This window comes from Candoia aspera, chromosome 3 (genome assembly GCF_035149785.1).
Source record: "Candoia aspera isolate rCanAsp1 chromosome 3, rCanAsp1.hap2, whole genome shotgun sequence".
Lineage (NCBI taxonomy): Eukaryota > Metazoa > Chordata > Lepidosauria > Squamata > Boidae > Candoia > Candoia aspera.
The window spans coordinates 122,427,248-122,448,238 of NC_086155.1; the positions used below are offsets into that span (position 1 = coordinate 122,427,248).

The window sequence follows — 20,991 nt, forward strand, 5'->3', positions numbered from 1 at the left end:
TGATAATCATATTTGGGTAAAACACCATTTTCATAAGTGGCACAATGCGTACTGTGCACTTTGAAGTAATTCTCTCTCTCAAGAGGATCTTGGGAGCTGAAGTCTACTGGGATCTTCAAAGAATAATAGCCCTTATTGTAAATCTCACTTCTCAGGGTATTTTGGGGAGGGCCTTAGCTGATACACTAGCATTATTATCCTAAGGACTACTGCATGTTACGCAGCAGCTACTGTATATATACACTACCCCAGAAAGAATTACTAGTAATCCTTCAGTTTTGTTGTATGCATATAATGTTCACATTTGCATAATATAAGTTTTTCGTGCGTGTGTTAAGAAATAGAATGTCTGGAATTACCAAGCCTGGGGTTTGTAACTAGCTGCAATAGAAATATTTATTGTCCTCATTTACAGGCTTATAATAAACTCAGTTTTGTACAACTATATAAGGCAATAAAAGAAATAAAAAGCAGAAAATAATATTTATTTGTACTCTCAAATAACTGGAGCTTCTTTCTTTGACTTACAAATCTAAAAGAAAAAAGAAAAACAAATACTGATTTAAATGTCCCTTTTGAAAGCAGTCAGTCAGTATTTCTATATTGGCACGTTCCCCAGAATGAAACACAAGCAGTAGGATGCTTGGCACCTTGTTCTACTTAGAATCCTTGGATAGGGTTCCAGTTCTATAGTGTGGGAAATCAGGGCATCATTAACTAGCCTCAGTGTTTCTTGTAATACACCTAGGGAGAATCTCATATTGAATACTGTTCCCTACAACCTTGTTGTTGGAAACAGTTGCTAAAGTGCATACCCCCTTACAGGACAGAAACAAGTTGGAGGATCCATTTTCTGATCCCTTAAGAACTCCTCCCGTTGCCTTGAAAGTGCTGACCAACTGCCTAGTCAAAACTTATTTTATCTAGTTGTTTAAATGCCACTTAGGAAAAATTCTCCAGGATTTTTCTTATCAGTTCTCAGTTCAATAAATTTGCTTTTGAAATTTCATTTGGAAAAGAAGATTTCAGTTAAAGTCTTATGAGTGGAGTATGGTGACCTTGCACGATTGAGGGGTATGTGTGAATGTCATGTCTTTCTAGGTATAATCTTTTATCTATCCTTTCTATGTTTGATTAAATCCCAGGGGGCTTTTTCAGTTAGGAGATGTGTTGGTGCCAAGGGAGGCTTAAAAGTGATCGAAAAATATGTTAACAGAAAAAAAACCAGCTGTGGTAGCACTTTCTTGTCACTTCAATCAAATCCATTCAAAAACGTCACCAGGAGTACGTTTTTAGAGAATCTCATGGACCCCAAAAATAAGATTTTGTTTTCTTTTTTGTTGCTAATTTTAAATTGCTGTTCACTGTCCAGAGTTGTATGTCAAGTGGGCAGCTTTACAAATCAATAGACAGACAGACAAATCTGGGAAGAAAAATTCTGAGGAATTTCAAGAGAGTATCTATTTGTTTATTCTTACATCCATTCATACACAGATACAGGGTGAAATTGAATGGAGTCACATTAGGAAGTAAAGGGGAATAGGGTAAGTAATTTTCTTTCTTTTTAAAGGTGGGTGGGGATTGTGAAATGTATCCACAGAAATATACTGATGCTGTACATATCTGAATAAACGTCAGCACACAGTTTAAGTCATATAGTATATGGATGACTGCTTGCTTACGGTTGATAATGTTAGCAAGGGTTAAAACATTTGTCCTCTACCTGATGCCCTCCAGATGTGTTGGGAATACTATTCTCACCCAATAGTTATTTGGAGAATGGGAATCATAATGCAACTGGGGGACACCAGATTTGGAAAGTGTGTTAAACAAATTCATGTAGGATACATGTAGTAAAGGATCTTCAGCAAAGGATCGTTACCTTGTCGTGGTGCTGGAGCTTGAGCACCTCAATGATGCCATGAGCTAAACCGTGAAGGGCCACCCAAGACGGGAAGGTCATGACAGAGAGGTCAGACTAAATGCGATCCCTGGGGAAGGTAATGGCAACCCACCCCAGTATTCTTGCCGTGAAAACTAAATGGATCAGTACAACCAGAGATATGTCGGTATACCATCGGAAGATGAGACCCCCAGGTCGGAAGATGGTCAAAATGCTACTGGGGAGGAACAGAGGATGAGTTCAACTAGCCCCAGACGTGATCACGCAGCTAGCTCAAAGCCGAAAGGACGGCTAGCGGCTGACGGTGCTGGTGGTGAACGGCGAATCCAATGTTCTAAGGATCAACACACCATTGGAACCTGGAATGTAAGATCTATGAGCCAGGGCAAATTGGATGTGGTTATTGGTGAGATGTCAAGATTAAAGATAGACACTTTGGGCATCAGTGAACTGAAATGGACTGGAATGGGCCACTTCACATCAAATGACCACCAGATCTACTACTGTGGACAATTGGACCACAGAAGAAATGGAGTAGCCTTCATAATTAATAGTAAAGTGGCTAAAGCAGTGCTTGGATACAATCCAAAAAATGATAGAATGATCTCAATCTGAATTCAGGGCAAGCCATTTAACATCACAGTGATCCAAACACATGCCCCAACCACAGATGCTGAAGAAGCTGAAGTAGAGCAGTTCTATGAGGATCTGCAGCACCTACTGGACAACACGCCTAAAAGAGATGTTATTTTCATCATAGGAGACTGGAATGCTAAGGTGGGCAGTCAGATGACAGCTGGAATTACAGGTAAGCATGGCCTGGGAGAACAAAACGAAGCAGGACACAGGCTGACAGAATTTTGCCAAGACAACTCACTCTGCATAACAAACACTCTCTTCCAACAACCTAAGAGACAGCTTTATACATGGACTTCACCAGATGGACAACACCGAAATCAGATTGACTACATCCTTTGCAGCCAAAGATGGCAGACTTCTATACAGTCAGTAAAAACAAGACCTGGAGCTGACTGTAGTTCAGATCACGAACTACTTCTTGCACAATTTAGGATCAGACTCAAGAGATTAGGGAAGACCCACAGATCAGCTAGATATGAGCTCATTAATAGTCCTAAGGAATATGCAGTGGAGGTGAAGAATCGGTTTAAGGGACTGGACTTAGTAGAAAGGGTCCCGGAAGAACTATGGACAGAGGTTCGCAACATTGTTCAGGAGGAGGCAACAAAATACAGCCCAAAGAAAGAGAAAACCAAGAAGGCAAACTGGCTGCCTGCTGAGACACTAGAAGTAGCCCAAGAAAGAAGGAAAGCAAAAGGCAACAGTGATAGGGGAAGATATGCCCAATTAAATGCAAAATTCCAGAGGCTAGCCAGAAGAGGTAAGGAATTATTTTTAAACAAGCAATGCGCGGAAGTGGAAGAAGACAATAAAATAGGAAGGACAAGAGACCTCTTCCAGAAAATTAGAAACATCGGAGGTAAATTCCAGGCAGAAATGGGTATGATCAAAAACAAAGATGGCAAGGACCTAACAGAAGAAGAAGAGATCAAGAAAAGGTGGCAAGAATATACAGAAGACCTGTATAGGAAGGATAACAATATCGGGGATAGCTTTGAGGGTGTGATCAGTGAGCTAGAGCCAGACATCCAGAAGAGTGAGGTTGAATGGGCCTTAAGAAGCATTGCTAATAACAAGGCAGCAGGAGACGACAGCATCCCAGCTGAACTGTTCAAGATCTTGCAAGATGATGCTGTCAAGGTAATGCATGCTATATGCCAGCAAATTTGGAAAACACAAGAATGGCCATCAGACTGGAAAAAATCAACTTATATCCCCATACCAAAAAAGGGAAACACTAAAGAATGTTCAAACTATTGAACAGTGGCACTCATTTCACATGCCAGTAAAGTAATGCTCAAGATCCTGCAAGGTAGACTTCAGCAATTCATGGAGCGAGAATTGCCAGATGTACAAGCTGGGTTTAGAAAAGGCAGAGGAACTAGGGACCAAATTGCCAATATCCGATGGATAATGGAAAAAGCCAGGGAGTTTCAGAAAAACATCTATTTCTGTTTTATCGACTATTCTAAAGCCTTTGACTGTGTGGACCATAACAAATTGTGGCAAGTTCTTAGGGGTATGGGGATACCAAGTCATCTTGTCTGCCTCCTGAAGAATCTGTATAACGACCAAGTAGCAACAGTAAGAACAGACCACGGAACAACGGACTGGTTTAAGATTGGGAAAGGAGTACGGCAGGGCTGTATACTCTCACCCTACCTATTCAACTTGTACGCAGAACACATCATGCGACAAGCTGGGCTTGAGAAATCGAAGGCTGGAGTTAAAATCTTTGGACGAAACATTAACAATCTCAGATATGCAGATGATACCACTTTGATGGCTGAAAGTGAAGAGGAACTGAGGAGCCTTATGATGGTGAAAGAAGAAAGTGCAAAAGCTGGCTTGCAGCTAAACCTCAAAAAAACCAAGATTATGGCAACCAGCTTGATTGAAAACTGGCAAATAGAGGGAGAAAATGTAGAAGCAGTGAAAGACTTTGTATTTCTAGGTGCGAAGATTACTGCAGATGCTGACTGCAGTCAGGAAATCAGAAGACGCTTAATCCTTGGGAGAAGAGCAATGACCAATCTCGATAAAATAGTTAAGAGCAGAGACATCACACTGACAACAAAGGTCCGCATAGTTAAAGCAATGGTGTTCCCTGTAGTAACATATGGCTGCGAGAGCTGGACCATAAGGAAGGCTGAGAGAAGGAAGATCGATGCTTTTGAACTGTGGTGTTGGAGGAAAATTCTGAGAGTGCCTTGGACTGCAAGAAGATCAAACCAGTCCATCCTCCAGGAAATAAAGCCAGACTGCTCACTTGAGGGAATGATATTCAAGGCAAAACTGAAATACTTTGGCCACATAATGAGAAGACAGGACACCCTGGAGAAGATGCCGATGCTAGGGAGAGTGGAAGGCAAAAGGAAGAGGGGCCGAACAAGGGCAAGATGGATGGATGATATTCTAGAGATGATGGATTTGTCCCTGGGGGAGCTGGGGGTGTTGACCCATAGGAAACTCTGGCGTGGGCTGATCCATGAAGTCACAAAGAGTCGGAAGCGACCAAACGAATAAACAACAACATGTAGTAAAGTCATACTAGTGTTAGCTCAGCCTTGAATTTAGAAAACTACATGTTTGAATACCAGTTGGAGCAAGCAACAGGCATCATTTAAACTACCTTTATCTGGCTGGCTAGTATTAGTAACAGGATACTAGACTACAAACTTTTTTTCTGATTCTTGGTATTGTTTTGTCATTTTCCTTGCCCTTATCCAAATCTGTGACTTCAGCTTCCCAGAGGTGGAAGAATTGCCGAGATTGCAACTCACACATTTCAAAAACAAAATTAAAGAGCAACTGTAAAACTTTCAATGTACAAAACTACTCTTAGAAAGCTAAAGACACGGGGCAGTGAGAATTGGTGAGGGCATCCTCTTTGCCATTTGGAAATGACGTAATTGTTTTTATACAGTAGTGGCTGGATTCAAATCAGTGGCTGAAAATGTAGAGGGATTTTATTTCAACTTGAAATAAAAGGGTAAAAACTGAAGTGAATGAAACAGAAGAAAAATTCATCAAAAAATACTGTCCTTGCGCACAACCATCTAGTTCTTCATCTCTATGGGAATACAGAGGTTCTCTTGTGCTCTGTTTCACACCAATATATGTACCAAAATGTGTGCACGCGTGCACGCATATGCAGTCACCTTTTCCATACAAGAATCTCATGCAATTATCCCTTCCAAACTGAAAAGCAGTTACTAGTTATTTATTTACCAGGACTATAAGAAAATGAGGGCAGAGCGCTGTGGCAAGCTGTGAAATCAATTCTGGATCCAATTCAAATAGAAAATTTGAATTTGAATAAAAACAGTACTTTGTCAGGCATATCTGCATGAGGTCGCAGGACTTTTCATATATATGGAATTTTCTTGTAAAAGATTGAGGAAGGGGGGAAATAAAAGTTCTCAGCAGATGCTTCCTATTACAAATTTCAATTATGTGCCTTCTGGAACAGTAAAGAATAAAATCTGTTATGTCTCAGTGTAGACTGCATTTTAGTTTTTATCAGACATCTTAGGCTGAAGAGATCAACCAGGGCTGTTAATCTTGTAACATTAAAATCCTCTAAGAGCAGCAACTGGACTGAAAGATAGCTGAGCATTCCATCAAAAGGCACACTCTGTTTTTAAAAAAAGTTTTCCTGGCCACACCCCTTTCTGGTTTTCTTTTTCCTTGATCATGCAGACATTTCATTTTAAACACTGAAGAATGCTTCCAATATTGGAAGTTGACATCACTTTTCTTACATTGTTTTTCTGTTCAAGATCAAATAGAAAGTACTATGAAAGAGAACAGCTACATCCTTGGAAGGAAAAAAAAAAACTTTTTTCAGTGAAAAAGAATAAGCTCCAAAATATTTTTAATATATCCTTTCATCCCTAATGAGTTTTGCTTTATTTTGCTCAAAAAATTACTACTATAATGGTAAGTTTGCAGTTTTTTTGCTTTGTATGACATGCAAACCTCTTTGTGAATCAGTCAAACCAAATTATGGTTCAGCATATATTAGAACAGTTGATCTGCAAAAGATTTTAGCAATCTTAAGCATGTGTATTTGGAAGTAGATTATAGTTAATTAAGTTATTATATATGCTACTCTTCAACTTTTTTCCTCAAATGAGCCTGCGAATATTTTAAAACTAAATGTTTTTATAAAATAGGTGGGATTTACTTTAGATTAAAACATTTAAGGATGAAGATTCTCCTAACTATGCATTTAGTTGCATCTGCACAAGAACAGCATTTCGTTCTGTTATACATAGGGTTGCCATGAGTTGTAAACGACTTGACGGCAACTAACTAACAACAACAGCATTCAGATAGTTCAAATACAGTATGTTGGGTATATATTTTGGTTATTTTATTTTGATGTGATGATTGCTTCATTTCACTCCAGGATGAACTTCCTGAAGAATTCAGAAGGAAGCTCTCTGAATTTTGCACTGGCTTCCCTCTCTTGGCTCTGTGGAAAACTGATAGGCTTTTAGCTGCAGTAGTTACTTAGCAGCGCATACCAGCTAAAGTCTAGAAATTAAGCAAATGGTATTCTGCGTTTCACGGTGTTTTCCATTGTTTGAAACAATATATCTCTTATGTTCTTAGAGATATCAGACATTGGGGAGATTATAGAGCACGCTAAAGTTTTTTTTTTAATCAGACCTTTTCAACTGCTTATCTGAATATATGGAGGGGTTCAAACTGGTATATAATGGGGAGTACGTTGACCCCACTACACTGTCTTCTACAGCTGAAGGCATGAAGGAGAGCTATATTGTCCAAGGGACCACCTCTCCCACTGTGAACTGCCTGATTACTTAGATTAGCAGGAGAGAAGATGCCTTTTGAAGATGCCACTGATACCCTAAGTTCAGCCATTTGGAAGGTGGGAGCAGGTCTTCCCTGTATGACTCCCAGGCTATCAATGCTCTCCCCAGGGATGCACCTACTCTATTATTTAAGAAAATGACAATAATGCATCTCTTCTGCCAAGTTTTTAAAGTAAACTGATTATAATCGTGACCATTTGATTTTAGTTTTAATTGTGTTGATTGTATTGAGTTTTTTATTTTTAATTTTATAGTTGTAATCTGCCTTGACTGCGTCTATAGAGAGAAAGGTGGGGTACACATTTTTAAATAGTAATATCTGCATGAATTTATTTTTTTTTTGGTTGTGGGGGTGGTTCCTGAATCATAGAGAGAGCTGTACTCAAGCTCAGGCAAATGCTAGGTCAAACTGTTCTTCAGACTAAATGAGTGGAGTTCAATGAAAGTAAAGGGGAAGGGGCATGTGTTCAGCCTGTTTCCTACCCACTTTGAAGCCCTCCATGAACTTAGCAAAACACCTGAAGATGGCTTTTGTCCTATGATTCCACAGGGATAGTGAAGTGGTTTTAATCCACTGTGTGTGGCTCAGAGCAGGTTTGAAATCCAGCTTAAAAACAAGTGGAATTGTTTACTGATTTCTTTGCTGAGTCTGTTAGAACTGGAATAAGCATCATGACAATCCTGAACTGCATAAAGCCTCCACAAAATGTATGGAAGAAATAGTTTCAAGTGAAATTGAGAAAAAGGAGGTCAATTTAGCTATCTCAGCAAATTCACCAACCATTCCTGGGTAATGCTGAATCTTTCCATCTTTGTGCATACAATAATCTCACTGCAGTTATCATGTACAAAAACAAAGTTCCATGACCTTTTTTCCAACTGTTGGTCCATCAATCCCAAAAGAAAAACCTCCAGTCTCAATTTTATGTTAATCTTTAAAATCTTCTGATTCCTTTGATTAGGGAGAAGACAGTATCTACATTTATTGCTGCATGGAAACACGTTATGGACTTTTTGTGTGAAACAGAAAAAATGAACTTACGATTTATGGTTTTGATGATTAGACAAGATAGATTATAGGAAGAAGAGAGTTATGTTGTAACTATAGAGTAAGAAGTAAATTTCTTTTTTTTCTTACTTTATATTAGTTTGTATTAGTTTTTATCTTCCTTTTTAAAAATCTTTTTAAAAACTTTAATAAAAGTTATATTAAAAAGAGAAAAAGAAAATATCTATCTATACATTAAATTTTTATTTTCATACATAGCAACCAAAATTTTGCCTGTTATAATGGAAAGTAATCAGAAATCTAAACTGGCGACTCTATTCTTCTACAAGGAGTGTAATAAAATCTCCAGGCAATACAACGTGAGCCTTGAAGTAGATAGCTGTATCAGTTTATCAGTGATAAAATGTGTCAGTCATTTAATTCTTCAGGTGTAAAATATGAGATTTCAGATGTCATGCTAGAGATTTACTACTCCTGTTACTAGTCTTTCTACAATCAACTGCATTATGCCCTGTGAATTAGTATGGTGCTGCACAGTATCTATCAGTAGTGTTAAGTAGATAAGCTAATAGCATGGCTTTTTTTAGATTTTTTATCCCCCTTTATTATTTTTATAAATAACTCAAGGCAGTGAACATACCTAATAGTCCTTCCTCCTCCTATTTTCCCCACAACAACAACCCTGTGAGTTGAGTGGGGCTGAGATATGTTTAGTTCTACATGACTTTTATATTTTTCAAGTCATTGTTTATAGTACAACTGTGCTTTAGGATTAAAAAAACACACTACATACAGACATCATACAGAAAAGTCACATTATGTGAAAGGTGCATTTTATGTCAGAACTAAAATTCCTATGATTGTTACCACAGACAGAAAAAGAACTTCAAAATTCCTTATCAGTAACAGCAGTTCCTTGGGACACAGGACAGGCCTGACAATGAGAAGATATACTTTCTTAGGTTTATGCCAGACAGAGGTATTGTAACCACTACATATTATTTTCAAGGTTGCAAGCAATTTATAGATTGAAGAAACTGGCAATTTATATGATAAAAAAATTAAATCCCACTCCTATGTTACAGTTCATGTATTGGCTGCTGAGGTTACCTTTGAAAATTAATGTTTTCATTCCTTATATGAGGTTGGAAGATAAATCACATTAACAATAACCAGTTCAGAAGCTATTTCTTCTATAATTTGATAATGTCATCGTCTGTGCCCTGTATATGAATCAAAGTTCAGACTCAGATACAATCAATAAACTGACGTTACAAAATACAAGTCGCTTTATTGATGACTGGAGCAAGCTAATTGTGAACTCCAAAATTATTCATACATTTCCTCTTTTTCTGACACGAATAAACTGGTTCTGAACTTTCTACAGTTCAAATATCATTTATAGATTTATAATTTAAAAAGGGTTGTAATTTAAGAGAATTCCAGATACCATTTTTAATAAAACATCAAATATTAATTTGTCTTTATCATATCTAAAAATAACATGCATAATGTTTCAGACTGAACACTCTTCTATATTTTTATATTCTATATGTTCCAAAATTAAAACAACAGGCCTGGACTCTGGTGGCTAGAGGGGCCCACACATACCTCACTTGATACCTTTGTGCAAGATGGGTGGTGATGAAAAATTAAATATAAATAAATAAATACCCTCCAGGCTTCCTGCCATAACTGAGTTTTTACATGGAAAAAAAAGTATTTCAATTTTTTTAAAAAATGGGAAGCGGACATGCTAGAAAACAAAGTGCCAGTCTACAGTATCATCCTCCCTCCTTCGTCCAATAATCCCTCTGAGTCTCAATAACCTTGATTGATGGCTACTACTCTGTGTTTTGCCTGTAGGTGTATCTACCATTGCAATAAATAAATAAATACTTAAGATTGAGGTAAGTGGGAATAGTAGCAAAAGGTAACCGAGGTAAGCAGCATTTTAATAAACTGATGCTTTGAACGATTTGGTGAATATGGAAGGCTTTTAGTAGGAATCCACTGAGCAACCCTTTTGCAAGAATGCACAACATTTCCAAATATGCCCATGAGACCACAAAGATTGGATACCTCTGAAGTAGGTGTTTAGCAATGGTAAATATTTTTGTTTGATGTAAGTAAGTAAGTATGCTTCTGAACCATGTGTTGTAAGGGTTAGCTGTTGGGAAGAAGCAAAGATAGGAAGCTTTCCTTCTCTGACTTTCACTATTCACCGTCTTAGAATCCAAGTCTAATTTTGAGTAGTCTTCCCTCTCAACAGCCTACTAGGCAACCATATAAAAGTTTTCTTCTTTTTTTACATAAAAGTGATTCTGGGAGAGGTAGTCATGTTAATTATTATGGTAAAAGCCTTTATGGGTTAGCATTCACTTCATCTGATATATGAAAAGTTGTTATTAATTTGGGGCTATATTCTGAGAGCCAGCTTGGTGTAGTGGTTAAGGCATCAGGCTAGAAACCAGGAGTGACCTTGGGCCAGTCATTCTCTCTCAGCCCTAGGAAGAAGGCAACAGCAAGACACCTAGCCAAGAAAACTGCAGGGACTAATCCAGGCAGTTTCTAGGAGTCAACACTGACTCAAAGGTGCAAAAAAACAAAACACCCCCCCCCCCATATTTAGGCAGTAAATCAACTGATTTTGTCATGGAACAGTAGCAAACTCTTAGTACTTACATTTATTTAATTCTTATTGCTTAGGGAGAAGAGGCATGTGCAGATTTTCTAACTTAAGATCTTAAAAGAATTTAATAGATATTTACAGACATACCTACAAAGCCTACATCTTTAAGCAATGAGGATAGAGAGAGATGAAAAAAATAGAGATTTTGAGATTTACATTAAATATTAAAAATACACATATTCTAATCATAAGTATTAAAAGAGTGGAATATAACAAAGCATCTGGGAAAAACTATAGACATTTCTGTGTGTGCTTGCATGCCTATCAGTATGTATACTTAATCATACTTCTACTCATGCATAAAGGTGAGTCCAATGTCAAATATACAATTGCACATATCCCTTTTCATTTATTGGTGCTGGCCATTTTTTTTTACCTTACTTTGCTTAAATATGCTTCTGACAGGTGCCTTCCAAATATCTTAGACTGTTAACACTATAATTTCTAGTCAACATCTTAGCCAGTATAAGAATCAAGGTGGAAAGCAGGAGGAGGAGGAGGAGGAGCCGCCACCTGAAATATACATTGATGGACTCAGAACTGTGTTTCTTAACTAGGAATAATCTAAGTAGCACATAACCTAATTAGGAAAATATTATGATAAAAGTGTGAACTTAGTACATGGTTACTATGAAACATAAATGATGTACCTAGGAAAGAAACTGAAATAAAAATATCAGTATTATTAATATAATCATGCCTTAGCAATGAATACTTCTGGTATGAACACATTTGGAATAGTGTTTATAACTGTAAATGCTGGTTGCAGTTCTTTATTCCAAACATATAGAAAAGGGTAATTATAAATTACAATTATAAATGAATCTGAACACTTTTCTATGAAGATAAGTTAAAGTATTTAGTACAGGGAGGAAAGGAGGCATATTAGGGATTTATAAAATTAGACATGGCATGGAGAATGTGGAGATTCATGTTTCTGGAACTCATCATCATTCAGTGAAATTTTATGCTGTCAGATTCTGCATAAGCATAAGCTGATTCTAGTATCATTAAAATACATTATAAGAGCAGAAGAGAATCCCCACTGTGTGGACAGATGCCTAACAGCACAGACTTCTACACTGTACGTGTAGACGCTTAGCTTTACTTGATGTCAGAAGCATGTCATCAGAGGGACGAAGCACACCTCCATTCATACCTTCATGATCTGTTTCTAGGCTTCCTGGTAACATCTGGGATGAAATAGGATGCCAGATATCTGCTGTGACTGAGTAGAGCTTGGTCTACTGTATGCTTACTGCTTTTTAGACATTGATTCATGTTCAGTATTTTCCTGGGACAATCTCTGCTTTTAAAAATGTTCTGTAAGCAGTGTAGGACTGATGTAAAGGTAAAGGTTTCCCTTGACATTAAGTCCAGTCGTGTCCGACTCTAGGGGACGGTGCTCATCTCCGTTTCAAAGCCGAAGAGCCGGCGTTTGTCTGTAGACACTTCCGTGGTCATGTGGCCGGCATGACTACACGGAACGCTGTTACCTGCCCGCCGAAGCGGTACCTATTAATCTACTCACATTTGCATGTTTTCGAACTGCTAGGTTGGCAGGAAGGACTGATATAGTCATGGTTAAATTTGTTCAGTTGAAACTCTGGTAAAAGATGCCTCCCATAATATAGTATCATGCTTTGTGCTTTATTCTGCATTTTGTTCATGAGTTGTAAGCTTTTTATCCTATTTATATTTATGCAGAAACTAAATGTTGCATGTCTCTTTATCCATTAAATCTGTACACTACCATTTAGATTAATTATGCATTATATAAACTGTTGCCTTTACTTTTAAAATATCTTTTAAAGTAACTTCATCAGAAGCAAACTAAACATATTAAATATACTTTACAAAAAAGGAATGATAAAAAATCACAATATTCTATGGGAATATTGACAGCATTCCAGATTATAATTTTTTTCTGATAAGGTACACCATAAACTCATGCCACAATAAATGTTTATGTAATTAAGGTTTCAAAAAGAGTTGCTGTTTTCAGAGTAACAAGAGTTGCCATTCTGAAATATCTTTTGAACATTTCTTTTTTTGGAGCAGTTTTTCTGTTTCTGTGTTATGTTAGTATCAACTGTGAGATTTCTTTTCGTATTACGCAGCAAGGTTAAAGTCTTAAAAAAGCCATACTCGAGGGTAAGAAAAACCATGTATATATGTTTAGAAATATTTACATATTTTATTCTACAAAAACGGTAATGTTTTTCTCTTTGAAATCAGCTTGCTTAATCAGATATGTGCATAGCTGCTAGAAACCCTAAAATATTTCTCTCAGTGCATGTATGTGTACATAATTTCTGTAGGATTGTTACCTGAGTAAATGAAAAAAGTGACGTTAAGAAATCCAATGGATTAACACTTTCCCAGAAAATCTAGCATCACTTCAACATTTTGTTTTCAGCATTCTGGTGGAGAAAAAACTTAAGTTTTTTCTTTTAAAAAAGAAAGCACATATCTTATAGGAAAGAGATCAAAGAGTCAAAAGCCAAAAGCCTGGAGCTCTGTGGAATCACTTTAATTCTTGGGAAAATCCACTACAACTTATTCTGGTTGCTTATTATACAGCCTCATACAACTGATATAATACATTAGGTTCTATGGTATGGAGCAGCAAATAATTCTGCAAGCTTAAAGCACCAAGGACAGTTATTTTGCACCTAAGCAAGAGAAGTCCAGAAATATTTCACTCTGACAGCAGAAATAAAATTACTTGACTAAGACATTTCTTCCCTTTCACTGCATACCAAATCAGCTACCTGAGATGGTCACCTCACACTGCCCAATATTATTAGGGCCTTCCTCACATCAGCACTTTTGCAAAATGGGAAATGTGAAGTGCTGTGAATTTCACTGGAGACTGCAGTAAAACTATAAGGAACAATTTAAAAAAATATGAGAGAGTGTGCGTATTTCCAATGATCATTTGAATTAAAATGACAAAAGCTTTTGCAGCATATGAATGTTACTTGTAATAACTGCAATGCTTGTAGGTAAATTAATCAAGAGGTTCATCAACTTAATCAAGATACTTATTTACAAAGCATCTCCAACTCTAGAACTATGAAAAGTATATAAAACCTATCACCACATTTGCCAACAAAGATAGAAGTAGATGTATTTACTGTATCTGTGTAAAGAAACACAATCTCCATTTTTATCTTCCAGGAAAAATAATTGTTCAAAGTGGCTTACAAAAATATGAAGTGGTTTATATAAAAACAATAATCAGTCATTTAAACACATTTACAATCTATAGCAAAAGTAAAAATAAAAACAAACTGAAGCAGAAGGGACAATAAAATTAAACAACTTCAGGGTAAAATCTTCATTTGAAAAGAAATGTCTTCACCTGTCTGTAAAACACAAATAAATATGATCTGACCTTGGGATCTCCTATGTGCTTTCAGAGAAATAAGATTTCCTTTCTGTGAAATACCTATCCTAAGCAGCAAAATGGGTTCAAATATGTGTTTTGGGGATTCAGACCCTACTTCTGCTTTGTAATTAGGTACCTGAGCAAGTTATTCCTCTTATCATTATCAGTTTGTTTTCTGTGAAATATTTTTTTTGTGACTGGCTGTGCCATTGAAAAATAGCCATTTTGTATATTAGCGTGCTCTTCATGGCAGCAGTTTTGCGATAATACCCATAGTTGTTTCTCAAAATGCCAAGTATGCCTCTAGGTCCAGAATAGTTAGGAAATGCTTGGGCCATGTTCTACATACTTTTCAAATGTGGGATCTTTATTTTGCCAAAGTAGTCTCAAGCTTTCTATACAATCTTAGCAGGCAACATTGTCTTTCACAATAAGCAGACTAATAAAAAGTGAGTATAAAATATTGGTAATATGCTACACTATTGCTGTTCCATATTAGTGCCCCTAAGAGAGTGGGTTTGGAAATACTCTCATGAAATCTATATAAGAGGAAAAGAAATCCAAAGGATGCAGAGGCATTAACAGCTTAATGGTTGCATAGTTAAGCTGTTCCACAATTAAAACAACTGACTCAGACTTACAATATACTTCTTAAAGCATTGAAGTGGGGAATGTGGTATGGGCACGGAAATTACAGAAACATGCAGTACCCAACAGTTTGCATTGTGAAAATCACATATTGGTCATTTCTGGATAAGTGTCAGAGAGATGTAAACCTGGCATGTGAGTGTGCAAAGCAATCACAAAAATGACACAACTTTATACAGCTCTAATTTTTAGAATGCTGTATAACCGGATTTAAAAAAAACCCTCACAGAATGTCAGAGTTATAGAAACTTAATGGTAAATTATACAATGACAAGTTTCTAAACATGTATGTATGTATGTATGTATGTGTGTATGGACCTTTCCATGCCACCTCACTTCCAATGGACCCTAGGTTGCAACCAGTAAAACAACAACAATCCAATTAAACAAACAAGTTATACAACAGTATTCCTATTGAAAAACAAAAACATCCCAGGACCAGCATTCAGCTTGGTCCAAAGGCACAATGAAATAAAGGTGTACTTTTGAAAAGCCAGGAGTGGGCGAGCTACACTTACTTCTGAGAGATTTCCATAAAATAGGGGCTACTACTGAGAAGGCTTCCCCTTCATCCACAGCCCCTGAACCGCAGCAAATGCTTTATTTATTGAATTATTCCTTTAATGTTAGCTTGATTTTATTAATTGCACTGTGCTAAAACATAAGCACATCTCTTTAATATGTAAGTGAACTTGTTTGTTCGTCGGTGTAAAAACACTTTCAACCGAAATAATCTTCAATAACCTTATGTTTATTAATATAAATGAGTATGATTCCTTCCCCAAACATACCTGACCATAGCTCTGTAGAGAAGCTCTAGCTTGACTGCTGCGGGCTGGGAGTTGGGATGCTGTTCCTTCTCCAAGGGCTAGGGTCTGGTTGCTATGGTAGCTAGGTGGATATTGAAAAGACCCTTCTGATTTAGAATTGAGCTGAAGTGCACTCTGGGATAGAAGGTTGGGCCCTGTATTGGAAATAATTCCAAGTATCAGTGAGCATTGCAACAACAGAGGAAAAGCAAATATTTCAGCAAAAACAACTAGGAATGATCTAATTTTCGTGTCATGTAAGGTCAGAAATAACATCATACTACATCATTTTTTAATTTAAACATCTTCATTTTATCCTTTTCCAGAAGATCACTGAATACTTGGGTACTTAAAAATGTTGGTCTACTAAATCTAATCAGCAAAAATAAACCACCAGTTGGGAAATGCAATAGTTGTAGGGCAGAACCAAATATGAAGAGAAATACAGTAAAAGCAGTGCTGAATTACTCCTTCCACCTCTGTTTCTAAGAAGAGTGTATTTTGAAAGAAGAAATGTTAAATTCTATTTTCTGTCATGCTGGAGTACCAATCTGATCCCACACTGTTGTTGTTGTTTTTTTTAAGAGAGAGAAAATAATTCCAGTCACCAGGATCAAAGAACAGTATGGAAATATAGGGGGAAGCTATAGAGGGGGGAAATATATGATTTAAAACTTTAGTATCATATTCAGGTTTTTAGTTTGATCTCTGTAAATATCTGATAAGAAGCTTGTAACTTATTGTTAATAGAAATGAGTATGTAACCATACATGTTGGAAGGGAGAATCTGAGATGTTACTGTAGATAAGTAGAAAAATACATATAGGTTCCATCCCTTGGTATAGCACACTTGCTTATGATTTTGATACAAGTTTTATATTTCTTCAGCCTATGGATATAAACATGTATTGTATATATGGGTTTGGTTCCTATACTGAGTGTTTATATATATAAAATTCCTTTAGGGCACTAGAGCTTCACATGTTCAGATTATCCAATAATTCCTGGATAAACATTGCATGGGACCATACTGTCTCTTTATTTGTCATTGTAATTACTTAATTAAATTTGCTACAGCAGGTAGAAGGAATCTCAGTTTAATCTGATAAAAAGCTATGCACATTTGGACCTTATTAATATTTGAATGGGAGATCCACCAGGAAATCTTAGGGCAGTAAAACTAGATTAGATAATTAAAACAAAGAAATCTCAGAAGGTACTAATGGCAACCTATCAATATACCATCAGTCAAGGTTAACTATATAGACATGTAGCTTCTATAGTCACTAGGATACATGCTGTACCAGAGGGAGTTTTTATTTTTTATTAAATTTGTATTTGAATAAAAACATTTATAAAAACATCTTCATTTTATAGTACCTACACACACACACACACAGTATATATATATATATATTTGTGCCATAATACCATACCTTAGGAGTACTTTCCTAATGAATGAGAGGACAGATCTCATGATTTATGTTAAAATTAAATTTGATTAACATGTGCTTCCCAATTAAGCGGGGGCATCTTTTGGCAAACTTAATTTTTTATGTATTAATCAAACGGGATAATAGGTTAAGTGCTGCATCTGGATCATTCCAGACTGAGGAGGTTCTTTTGGACCTTCCCCTTCTTCCAGTTAAGATTATGGCAATTTCATGTTATTTTAAATTAAATGCATGACTTTTATTATCAAGTTGATTCAAAGATAAGAAATCAGTGTTAAACCATTGTATAAATAACCCTGTAAGTTTGATAATGATAGAAGTTTTTAAGAGACAATAATGGATGTCTTTGATAAAAGCAATGACTAGGATCCAAGAGCTCTCTGAAGTAGATTTCTGCTCTAACCATCCAAAATAGTTGATTAAGGGGAATCTTCAAATTACAGTATGCATTGAGAAGTAGCTATAATATCTACCTGCAGAGATTACCATTATGTCCCCCAACCCAGCATTTGAGTAAAAAGTTATTCACACTGTGTTAAGAAGATACTGAAGAAAGTACCAGATAAGTCTCTCTGGAAAGTCTGTTGCACAACCAAGTGCAAAAGATTCTCTCTTTAATGAACAGCCATCCAACCTGACGGAGAAGGGCCTCTAAGAATATCTAAAAATTTATATGGTTACATTTTGGAGAATGCTGTTTTTCAGATAATCTGGGTTCAAAGCTTCAAAGATAACATCGGCCATTTAAATTGGGCCAGAAATAAAGCAGCCGCCACCAGTGTGGTGTAGTTGTTAAAGTTTTGGATTATGACTGGGGAAACCCAGTTTCAAGGCCACCTTTAAAGTCACTGGATGAACTTGGGCCAGTTACACACACACTCTCTGCTCAATCTACTTCACAGAGTTGCTGTTATAATAATTAAATGAAGCTGTCTTGAGCACTTGAAGGAAAGGTAGGATATAAATTTAGCAAATCAATGAATAGTAAATCACAGGCATAATGTGTCCAAAACACATTACAAAAAAATACTGCCATATTCTTAGGAAAATATCCATTATCTCTGCACGAGATCTTAAGGATTTAGGGTATTAGAGCAGCCCATATGAGCACTCATCTTTGCCACATGTTCATCAGAAGCAACTATTTTATCTTCATTATCTTTTAGAAATAAAAATATGGAGTTAGTTTACATAAATGCTAAGCAATATATTTATTATTTTTATTAACTTCCTCTTTTCTATTCTGCTTGAAAAATCTATTACAATTATAGACCATATTTTAGAAGTAAGATCGTGTTTACTACCTAATAATGAATGCATAGATTGAATCAAAGCTTGAATATAGTTATCCTTTTAGTACATTTCTCAATTCCAGTACAACTACTTAGAGGTATACACTGCTGATCAACACAACTTTCCCAACTAATGTAAGCAGAAAACTAATCTAAATTAGTAATAAAAAAATTACCAAAATTTGTATTGTAGCTCCTTGATTCCAGAATGGTTTAAAAGGTAATGGGAGAAGTAGCTGGTAAAAAGCAGCAAACAAAATAGCAAGCTGCAGAATAAGAAACCCTTACTCTTTTCACACCCAGAGACACACTTCATACAGCTGACACACACAGAGCGGGAGCAAATCTTTATACCCTATTTTTTAACTCCAAAGTGTTGATTCTGACCAGCTGGTTTTCATCAGCCTTGTCATGTAAAATTGTTACAATTTTAGAAAACAAATTAGGGCAGGGTCAGCTGTTCAGGACAGTTCTTGATCATGGAATTCCATGTCCTGAATCGTGATGTTTTTATCCATCTGTCATACTTAGATCTTCTTCTGGTCTTTGGCATATCATTGTTTTGGTCCTCTGGCATGCTGCTGTATTACTCTGTACCTGTGTGTTCAGATGGACGGTATGTACTTCATTAGACTGAGTATTCATCATATAGTTCATTAAGCTCAATATCCATTCTGATTACTAGAAAAGGTTATTTGCTGGGCAAGCTTGCAACCAAGTTACATTTTGTTTCTCTCTGGTTCAGCTAGCCTTTGATTTTTGTATATCCAATGTACCCTTCCGACAAGCTGCTTGGAAAAATTGTGCTTTGAAGGGAATGTGTGCTTTGAAGAGAATGTACAGGTTTCAAACAAATAAATAAATATTCTTTTTTCCTTGAGCTAAAATTTTTATCCTTTTTTCTTCTTTTCTTTAAATTAGGCTTTTTTCAGATGGTAATTACAATGTAATGCCAGGTTATTTACAAGATACTATATAATTACCAGATAAATACATGATTAATTCAGTTCCCTAAATTGCAGTCTCTCATTCAATAATTACTTTTAGATCTAGTAAGCCCAATTACACAATACTCTGCTGAAGCTTGTATATATCTGAGCATCCCATGCATTCTCTCCTGATCTTATCAGGCAGCCATATTCAACCCTGGCTTGGACATATCCAAGCCATGAACCATATACAGCTTTAAAGATGAAAAACTGAACCTTGAAGTGCACCCAGAAACTAAATAGGAGTCAGTGCAGCTGTTATAGTAGTGGTGTATCATGAATGAACCTTAGTGTATCCTTATTATTAACCTGGGCTGCCACATGCTGAATCAGCTGAAGCTTTTGAATGGTCTTTAAGGGCATCCTATGTAGAATGAGTTGCAACTGTCTGGATGTTAGATGAAAAGGACGTTGTGACCATGAACAAAATGTCTTGTTCTGGAAATGGCTGCAAACAGTTCATGAGATGTAACCATTACCATAGCTTCCACCTGCTGCTCAAGCAGGATCCATGAATTCAAGTGGACCCCCAAGTGCAAGCCAGCTCCATCCAAGGAGCACACTTCTTACCAAGTTTTTATGCAAGGCATTCAGGACACTGTGGAAAATAAGAGCTTTAAAATGTCTCATCTGGTTGGGGATGTCATGGATGAAATTGAGGAATTTAACAGCGACAGAAATGTCTCTTTGACTTCTGTTGAGATATTGGATGAAGATTGGATAGTTGAGTTGAAGAAATTAAAGGGAGATATTGAGTTGCAAGCCATGAAATGGATCTTTTGATGGAGTACCTTGGAAAAGAAGGGGTTATTATGTGTGGGAGGTTTCCTTAAGTGAAGTTGGAGTTTTTGAGGGGGGCAGTTGGGCTGTTTGATTTCTTTAAGAAAAAAGCTCTGTACGTATTGTGGGAGTATGTAAATGTTTTGGTCTATTTGAAGTGGGATAAGGGTTTAATAATTTAACTGGATTTATTTATTTATTAAATTTGTAAGGATTTGGCTGATTTTATTTATCTTTAACAATTTCAATGAAGATTAAGGTATAATAAAAAATGTCTGGTTTTTGGTTTGACATGATTAGGAGTATTAAAATTGCTGTATTATCAAGTATAATGGTAGATTATAAGTTTTTTTTAGTTTGATCTTTATTATAGTAGACAGGAATGTATAGAATAGTTGTTGTTTATTCGTTTAGTCACTTCCAACTCTTCGTGACTTCATGGACCAGCCCACGCCAGAGCTTCCTGTCGGTCGTCAACACCCACAGCTCCCCCAGGGACGAGTCCGTCACCTCTAGAATATCATCCATCCATCTTGCC

At 36.6% G+C, this 20,991-nt stretch overlaps 1 protein-coding gene across 1 annotated transcript in view; it reads right to left on the bottom strand.

The window, feature by feature from the left end:
• The window catches only part of CTNND2 (catenin delta 2), a 246,117-nt gene extending 229,903 nt beyond the window's left edge, over positions 1-16,214 (bottom strand). Inside the window, exon 1 of the mRNA XM_063299934.1 lies at positions 15,921-16,214. Coding sequence (XP_063156004.1) covers positions 15,921-16,214 — 294 coding nt within the window. The remainder of the gene's footprint in view (positions 1-15,920) is intronic.
• Positions 16,215-20,991: the final 4,777 nt, after the last annotated feature.